This window comes from Vidua macroura, chromosome Z (genome assembly GCF_024509145.1).
Source record: "Vidua macroura isolate BioBank_ID:100142 chromosome Z, ASM2450914v1, whole genome shotgun sequence".
In the NCBI taxonomy this organism is placed as follows: Eukaryota; Metazoa; Chordata; class Aves; order Passeriformes; family Viduidae; genus Vidua; species Vidua macroura.
In genome coordinates, this window is record NC_071611.1 from 76,077,119 (window position 1) to 76,086,309 (window position 9,191).

Genomic DNA, 9,191 nt, shown 5'->3' on the forward strand with positions numbered 1-9,191 from the left:
CCAACTTTGCTGTGAGAGGGCCCAGATTTTATACTGTTGAATAAACAAGCTACCATAACTTCTAGTGCAGGCACATCTGGTTTCATCCTCCTCTTGGGCAGGGCTCAGGGAGGAACCAAGGGAGTTTGCTTTGACCCTCTACCTTCAAACACAGCCAGATAGAGATGTGATAAATGAAGATGATTTGTGCTAATAATTGTAACTATATTGATATTTCAGAAAATATTTGTTAAAAAGTAATAGGGGAAAGCGATATGTCATTAGCATCACAAAACAGATGTTCGCAGATGTTCATAAGATCCAGGATAGAGTATTGAGATATTTTAGCACAAACGGCCTTGGGAAGGACAAAGTTGGGAAAACTTCCAAGAGTGGAATCGACATTGAGACAAATAAAAGTCCAGGCAACTTCTTCTTAGGCAAGAACAGCCTTGAAGACAAAGCAGTTGATATAACTCCAGATAGAGAACCCAAAACAGGAACATAATGCTTACTTATATAACACCAAGCTCCATGTGCATGCGCAACCTGCCAGGTTATTCAGAGGACAGCCAGGAAGACCATCGGCCTTCATCCAAGAAGACCCCTGAAGAGTCCAGAAGACCCCCAGCAACAACGGGAACATGCGCTGTGTAATATGGTGACGTAGACTTCAAGAATCAAAACTGGGAGGAGATTTACAGGAACTATTGATGAATATGTATTAGCATACAGTATAAAAGTTGTGCTTGGATTCTTTTGCCTTTTGTACGTGCGGCAGGGTGAGAGGTCCTCCCCCGTCCCCCGGTTGGTTTTGCTTATGCTTTATCAGAACCACTGCCAAATTTCTATTTGTAACTACTTCATTATATTTGATTTTATTATTATTTTATATTTTTTTATACCTCAATTAAAATTGCTGCTAAAGTTTAAATCTTGCAGTTTATTGAACTTGACATATGGCACCTCATTCATGACACCAGGAAGAGGCACGCAGGGCCGGGCTGCTGCCTCCTGCAGCTACAAGGGCCTCCTGGCAGCCTGCCTCTGCCGAGGCTCAGGCTGCTCCGGGCTCTGCCGGGGCTCTGCTGCGGCTCCAGCCCCGGCAAGGCCGGGCCCGCTCTCACCTCACAGTCGCTGACAGCTCTGCACCGCAGGAGACCTTTCAGAGCACCCTCTCTGATCTTGCTGCTTTCTCAGCTGAGCAAGGCTCTCCTCCAGCCAGAGACATTGCACTTAGGGATACAAATCCAAGTGGCAAGCGCCCAAATGCTCTGGAGTCACAGCTGAAGGCCTGCATCAGCACAGGATGGTTTGGCTTCCCCACTCCCCCTTTGGTTTTTCCTGCTAATGCCATTGCCTTTTCTGCCTCAACTAGAAGTACCACAGCTGGGCAAAAACAGACCAGTGGGCCGTATTCCAAAGGCAGCGTGGTCTGGAGAAGATGAATGAAGAAGAGCTTTCCCCACTTCCACACTGTGCCAAAGACTCCATAAGTGTCACTTTCCACCTTTTGGAAACAACTGACAATTCATAAGAAAATCACGAGGTTATTCACAGAGTGAGAAAGAAGGGAATCTTCAAGGAGAAGTGTGGTTTCAGAAACTTTATTCATTTCCAATCCTATTGTTCCAAGTCCGATTAGAAAATCCTACCCTAACTTTACCCTAACCCTAATCCTAACTCTAATCGTAACCCTAAACCTAACCCTAATCATAACCCTAACCCTAACCCTAATCATAACCCTAACCCTAACCCTAACTCTAACCCTAACCCTAACCCTAACCCTAACCCTAAACCCTAACCCTAACCCTAACCCTAACCCTAACCCTAACCCCTAACCCTAACCCTAACCCTAACCCTAACCCTAACCTAACCCTAACCCTAACCCTAACCCTAACCCTAACCCTAACCCCTAACCCTAACCCTAACCCTAACCCTAATCGTAACCCTAAACCTAACCCTAATCATAACCCTAACCCTAACCCTAATCATAACCCTAATCATAACCCTAATCATAACCCTAATAATAACCCTAATCATAAACCTAACCCTAACCCTAACTCTAATCCTAACCCTAAACCTAACCCTAATCATAACCCTAACCCTAACCCTAATCATTACCCTAATCATAACCCTAACCCTAACCCTAACCTTAACTCTAATCCTAACCCTAAACCTAACCCTAATCATAACCCTAACCCTAACCCTAACCCTAACCCTAACCCTAACCCTAATCATAATCATAACCCTAACCCTAACCCTAACCCTAACTCTAATCGTAACCCTAAACCTAACCCTAACCCTAACCCTAACCCTAACCCTAACCCTAATCATAACGCTAACCCTAACCCTAACCCTAACCCTAACCCTAACCCTAATCATAACCTTAACCCTAAACCTAACCCTAACCTTAATCATAATCATAACCCTAACCCTAACCCTAACCCTAACCCTAACCCTAACCCTAACTCTAATCGTAACCCTAAACCTAACCCTAATCATAACCCTAACCCTAACCCTAATCATAACCCTAATCATAACCCTAACCCTAACCCTAACCCTAACCCTAACCCTAACCCTAACTCTAACCTACAATCCTACTCTAAGTCAATGGTAATGGTCCTGATGTGATTATCACATTCTTGTCTCCTTCCTCTTCTTCACTGAAACAATCAGTGGCACCAGGCAGGACGCAGGCTCAGCAAGTGTTACAAACGGATGCTGCCCAAAGAAAAAAAAACAACAAAAACCAATGAACCGTGACTTTCCAAGCTCAGTATTTCAGAGGATTCCTCTGGCTCCTAGAAAGATGCAGAAAGAGGACCAATGGGACCATCTGCACCTCCATCTTTTATGTGCAGGACCTTGCCATCACAGGCAAACCTGGCCCAGAATCCCACTTATCCCTTTATTCTGGTTTCTCCATCTAGCTGGGATTTTTGCCCTGCCAGTGCTCTAGAAATGGTGCTTTCTGTCCCTGGGGTTTCTTCCTTTCAGGAAACTCCAATGAGCCACATAGGTCCCTGTCTTTGAGAGACAGGCACCGTGCTAATTTCCACAGGGAGACAGAGCAGTGTCTACCTTTGCATGCCCTGCCCCTCCTGTGCTGGATGGCACCTTCCTTCCCAGCAGGGCCAGCCGAGTGGCGCTGGCTGCTGCAGTTCCCTCTCTGCCACACAGCCTGGCAGTAAGCCTGGGCCAGTTCCCCTCTGCCTGAGCGTGCCAGGCAGCAGATGGGGCTGGGACAAGTCCCTCTCAGCTGCCCCTGTCTGCGTGCCAGAAACCTCTAAGGGTGGGGTGGGGGGCAGAAACCAGGGCCCCTCAGAGGCTCACAGTGAGCCCCCCACAGCCCCTCCTGCCCACAGCCAAATCTCTCCAGACTGCTCTGCCAGGACCGGCTTCCTTGGGTTCCAGAAACAGCCAGAAAACAGAGCACCTGTCCTCTCAGGAAATGCGGAGAGAGGTGGAGTTATTCAGCTTTGTGAAGAACAGGCCCCAGGGAGACTTTATTGCCACTTTCCAAGACTTCAGAGTGGCTTTGAAGAAAATGGGGGACATCTTTTTTAACATGGCCATTTAACAATAGAATGTGGGCAAAAATTTTTAAACAAAATGGGGATCAAGAGTAGGTCTAAGGAAGAACTTGTTTACTCAGAGCATGGTGCAACACCAGCACAGATTGTCCCAAGAGCTTGTAGGTGCCCCATGCCTGCAGGTATTCCAGGTCAGGTGGGAAAGGGCTCTGAGCAACCTGATCTCTTTGAAGATGTCCCTGCTCATTGCAGGACACTTGGACCAGATGACCTTCACAGGGCCCTGCCAGCCCAGTCTAGGATTCTTCACTGTTTTCATTTGAACAGCACCAAGAGTGGAGGTGAGGAGGAACGGGGGCTCATCTGATGCCTTGGACCTCAGTGGAGGAGGAGCCCATCCCTCAGACACTCTTTCACCTGCAGCCCCTTTGCATTTTACCTGCAGGAGCTCCTTGGCAGACCAGCGCTGTGCCTCGTTTCTCAGCAGGCAGCAGCTCAGGAAGTCACGCAGGCAAGGCGAGAATCGGTTGGGCTGCTGCAGCTTTGGTGTCCCTCGTATGTCTATCAGGAGTTGAGGCTGGGGAAAAAGGAAACATAAGGCTCCAGCTGCTTCTTTCCCATCTGTAAGTGCTCTCTCAGATCCCATTGTTTAAGCTCCACTCTGCAGAAACTGCCCTGGAGAGACCCAGAGATGACTTTCCTTTACCAACCAAAAACCCAAACCCCGATGCAGCCACAGCTTTTCCAACATTCAGCACATCTTGCCTTGGCAGCTGATTTCATTGACTGACCTAGTTAGTGGGAACTACATCAGCAAAAGCATGTTTTGCTTCTCTGAGGATTTGCACCAGCCTGACAGGCTATTTGGAAGGGGGAGTTTATTCTATCCATACTATTTCCAAGGATTATTACATGAAAGGAATCTTTGCAGTGCTTGTTGGTCCCTTTAGCACAGCTTCCATGAAACAAAAATCATCAAGTTTTTTGTTTTTTTTTTCTCCTCTTGAAAAAAATGCAGATGCAGAATCCATCTAAAATAGACTGAAATAACAATGGAAGGAGGCCTGGGAGTCTCCATGAAAATGCCCACCACAATAGTGACAGCTCTGTGCTGGTGGCACTGAAATAGATGGTGACCAAAGAGACTTTGTTACTTTCTTCTTCAACCCAGAGGAAAAATTCCTTCGCTTTTCCCACACCCCCAAAGGTCACAAAGAGGGTTTTATCCTGTCTCTCTGCAGCTGTGCTCAGCCACTGGACATGGTGGGGAGCTGGAGTCCTCACTCTCCTTAGAATTGTGCAAGCCAGGGGTGGCCCTGCTCCTGTGGTAAAGGAACACAGCACCGGCATCAACCGCCCACGTTGGATCCCAGCCCCGGGCACCTGGCTGCAAGCTCATCAACTTGTTAAAGTACCCAGAAACAGCCAAGAGTTTAGTGTACAATTCTAACTGCAGTCGGAGAAAAACACATCCTAAACTTATCCAGGCCACCCACACGCAAGACTGAACAATGTATGGATGATTTGAAAGCCTGAAAGTTTTGAAGACCCACAGGATTGGGAAAAGATGCTACAGTTTGGAGGAAAATTGATGTGCTGTGGTAAATGAAGGGAAAAGCAAGCAGAACTTGCTTGGGCATTGCTTTGGTGGTTTTTCCTCCTTTTTCTTTTTATTCTTTTTCTTTTTTTCTTTCTTTTTTTCCCTTTTCCTTTTTTTCTTATTTTCTCTTCCTTTTCCTCTTCCTTTCCATTTTTCTCTTACTTTTTCTTTTTTTCTTTTCCCTTTTCTCTTCCTTTTCCTTTTCCATTTTCTTTTTTTCTTTTCTCTTTTTCTCTAAAATTGAAACTAGGAAGATTCAATCTCTATTTTGAAGGATATTTATCACACATCCAACCATTCCACTGAAAAATTCCTTTTCTTCAGAGACAGAGCTCCAACATTGTTCAAAAAGCAAGTGAAAAGTGTCAGGCATGGCTGGAGGCCAAAATGGCAGGTTTCTGAACTGGTTAGGTTTCTGAACTGCCACTTCCCTTCTGATGCAACCAAATCGACAGCAGATGCTGATGTGCTGCAGGGACATTTTCAGAAGGGGACCTTGGTGGAAGTGGTGCCAGCAGATGGCAATGGGATTTTGTCCAATGGCACACTGACCATGGGACAGGTGAGAAAGACAAGCGGGATCAGTGAGTATTTGCACCTTACCGAAACAGGAGTTTCATTCCAGTAAGGAACTTCTCGTTCCACCATTTCGATGCCCACGATTCCAAGAGACCATATGTCCACTTTGGGGCCACATGGTTGACCTGTCACCACTTCAGGCGCCATCCACCCAGAAGTGCCGGCCACTGAGCTCCGTCGACTCTGCTCAGGGGTGAGCTGAGCAAAGAGGCCAGAGTCAGCTGTGGAGAAAAAAACATACCATGAAAGCCAGCTCAAGTTAGGAAATCAAGCCAAAGAATTCCCCACTCTCAGTCTAAGAATGTGCTGTTGAGTCTCTTGGAGAACTGTCCACGCTCTGTTTCCTCAGGGCTTTAGACAAGGAAATATGGAATTGGCCACTTCAAAAAAAAAGCCTCATTTTTTAGACTACCTCCAGCCTTTTATTTTTCTGAAGCTTTAGATTTGCAGCTCCCTCCCTCTGGAAGGGACACACACAGAGCAACGCCACTCTTGACTCCTTGTTCCTTGTCATACTTCTGTGCATGTTGCAACTGTGCCCACAGTTTGTGGCAGGGTTCCCTGCACTGCCACCAACACCAATTTTGGGAAGCTGGCAGTCACTCAAAGCAGCCCCACAGCCCATGTCCCTGGAATGCTGCACCTGACCAAGAATACACTGACCCAGCTTGACAGAGCCGTCGGTTCTGAGAAGGATGTTGCTGCTCTTCACATCTCGGTGGATCACGTGGTTCGAGTGAAGAAAATCCAGGCCTTGCAGGCACTGAGAGAGAAAACAGAAACAGGAGGGCAAAAATTAATGATGTGATTTCATTATACAAGAAAGGAAACAGCTCTAAAAGATTCCCTCTGCAGGGGAATGGTGAGTAATGGCAGAACAGAGTGCCATTGCGAGGAAGAGCTTGCTGCTCCACCACTTGCAGAGCAGGATCTTTCTAAGGAAAGGCATGTCAGCTTTTGAAAGAGCAACAGCAGCTGCTGTTGTTGTAGACTGTCCCCTGCAAACCAGCCAGCATGGCTGCTGCTGCTGTGGATGTGCTTTCTCCATGCAGAGGACAAGTGAGGGGTTTTGCCAAGAAAGAAAAAGTCCCTCCCTTTGGTGTGAAGTGGATCACTTTGGGGTGGGAGGCTGCATGACAAAGGTTTTGTTGCTGGCCTCAGCACAGACTTGGAAGTATCACAACAGTCACCTTCCTGAAGCAAAGAGCATTTTGGCTGCACTAGTGTCCTTTTCAGTTGAGGACTGAGAGAAATGAGTCTCTCTTTTTTCTTTGCTGATCATTTCAAATGCTGCCACAAGCACATTTGCTTCTACAGGCAAGGAATGCAGTGCAGACAGGCTCGAGATGAAAGTTTAGGGAAGCAAGGTGGAGAACAGCAAATACAAATACAAGAGACAGAGCGAGAATACAACAGTAGGAGATATGAGTACAAGAACTGAGTACTGTGAGTGCAGGGGCACTGGCAGGCATTTCACTTGAGATGCTTTTGCTTGCCCATAGCATACCAGCAACACAGAAACAAAGCTTGGCACATGAAATCACTCCAGGTTGGAGCCCTGTTTCCCAGACAATCCTGCCCAAGCCCTGGGCAGCACAGGTGGGATTGCTGACCTCCCGACTGATGGCTGCCATCTCGTCTTCAGACAGGTGGGTCTCGCTGATGACATTGCTCAGAGTGCCTCCGTCCATGTACTCCATGACCAGCCAGCGCTGCCCATCCACAAGGTAGCTGAAAGAAGGAAACAAGAGCATGGAGATAGACATGCATGGCTAGGTTGTTTTCTTGATTGATTCTTGTTTCCAAGTCCCTTTGTGACAAGGACAGAATAAAAGGAATAGACATTCCCTCTAGGCTGTGCATTGTTTGCATTCTGTCTCAAGAAGAAAGGCACAGCTGTGAAAAAAGGAGATGTCTTCAATAGCCAGCAAGTAAAAACTGCAGGTTAGGAACAGATCAAAAACCTGTCAAACTGTGTGTTTCTGGAAATAAGCACCTAGTCTTCCTGGCATGCAAAGCAATGGAAAAGAGGGGACACAATCCAAGGGAAATCCATGTTAGTTTATCTGGACGTAAGAGGACTCTTGAAAAAAATCAAGCCCCAAAACAATGTGGTGGCTGTGAACTTACAGGCTATTGATTTAGTAAGATATGACAGATGCAGGTTTTTGAATAATTTTAGAACTCTGTGTACCGGGGAAGACTCATGCAGACAAGATGCACTCTCTTCCCATCCACTGGAGATGAGCAGAGCAATAATAATTAACCAATAATTACAGCTCTATTTTCTGCCAGTGAACAAAGTGGAATTTTACCATGCATGTTTGCAATATGTAAACAAACATTCACAACAACTCACCTGTCTAAATAGTTGACCAGATTGGGATTCTTATTTGTCTTCATGACCATGAGTTCATAGACTCTTAGTTCCTTCTTCCTCAGTTCTTGGAGATTTATTTTCTTTATGGCCACCTAAAATGACATTGAAAATCAGTAACTTGAGAAGTTGGCGGCACAAGACCGCAAGGCACATGGAGCGAGTGCTTTTGCAATGCCACAGCCCAGCTGTGCCAAACTGCCTTGTGACTGGGCATTGCAGTAATTAGGAACTGACATTGCAACAGCCCATTTCTCTGCTCCCTTGGAGGCCACTTACAGGACACGTGGCCACTGAGGTTTTGCCTTGTCCACTTGGTAACTGTGGTGTCTCAACTATCACCCACAAAGCTCTGAGCACACTCCCTGCTGCTTTGTCTGGGATTCAGAAGAAGTAATCCATGCCTTAATACTCTGTGGATACATCTCGGGCTATGGGCAGGGCTTAGGGCTTTTAGGGACACCGTGCAGATCTCTCCCTACGTGCAGTTCTCCAGTGCAGCACTGCAGGTGGCTAAGGAACTACCAGTAACTTTCAGATGCATTTGCTGGCAAGCAGAAGTGAGAATTCAGGACTCTGAAGCCGTAGCCCCAAAGAGCAGTGAGATGCTCAAAGGCACCACCTTTGTTTTAGCAATGGAGAGCAAATGAGCACATCCTTCTCTGAAAGGAACTGCTGCCCTCCTTGCCTTCCTTCTGGCAGCTGAGAAGGACAAAGACTGTCCCAAATGTATTTTGCAGGCTGGTAGCAGTCTGTGCTTCTTGTGCCTTTTCAGCACAGCTCTACTCAAAGCTCCAGCCACAGCTGCTCACACCAGAGGACCTGCGGGAGATGTTGACATTTACCTGTTCTCCTGTGGCATTGTCAAGTGCTCTGCAAACATCTCCAAAAGTCCTAGAAACAAAAAAGCAGCAAAGAAAGGAGAAGACATTTAGATCTTGCAGTGAAAGCCAGCCCACAGAGGAGATCTCTGCTGCAAATGCCTAAAACCTGCTGGATGCAGGCGGGCTCTGCCCGAAGGCAGATGATGCATTTTCCTCTCAAGTGCATGGGCACTGGGCCTGTCCCTGAAGCGTTGCTGTTTACTGCTCAGCTCCTAAGGAGAGCTCCTTCTTTCATC

At 46.9% G+C, this 9,191-nt stretch overlaps 1 protein-coding gene across 1 annotated transcript; it reads right to left on the reverse strand.

Annotated features, from left to right (window-relative positions):
- Nucleotides 1-5,486: 5,486 nt before the first annotated feature.
- On the reverse strand, nucleotides 5,487-7,364 carry LOC128821801 (serine/threonine-protein kinase PAK 3-like). Its single transcript, XM_054003123.1, has 3 exons — nucleotides 7,308-7,364; nucleotides 6,358-6,457; nucleotides 5,487-5,915 (listed from the first exon to the last, which is right to left on the reverse strand). Exons 1-3 carry the CDS (start codon nucleotides 7,326-7,328, stop codon nucleotides 5,599-5,601), a joined length of 438 nt encoding a protein of 145 aa, XP_053859098.1. The 5' UTR covers nucleotides 7,329-7,364; the 3' UTR covers nucleotides 5,487-5,598.
- Nucleotides 7,365-9,191: the final 1,827 nt, after the last annotated feature.

What these genes read in the sequence shown, in the direction of transcription:
- LOC128821801 (XM_054003123.1), bottom strand. Translation starts at nt 7,328, where the DNA reads ATGGCAGCCATCAGTCGGGAG. An exon ending in TGGCAGCCATCAGTCGGGAG is followed by an intron (nt 6,458 to 7,307) that starts GTCAGCAATCCC and finishes TTTCTCTCTCAG; the next exon opens with TGCCTGCAAGGCCTGGATTT. An exon ending in CGACGGCTCTGTCAAGCTGG is followed by an intron (nt 5,916 to 6,357) that starts GTCAGTGTATTC and finishes TTTTCTCCACAG; the next exon opens with CTGACTCTGGCCTCTTTGCT.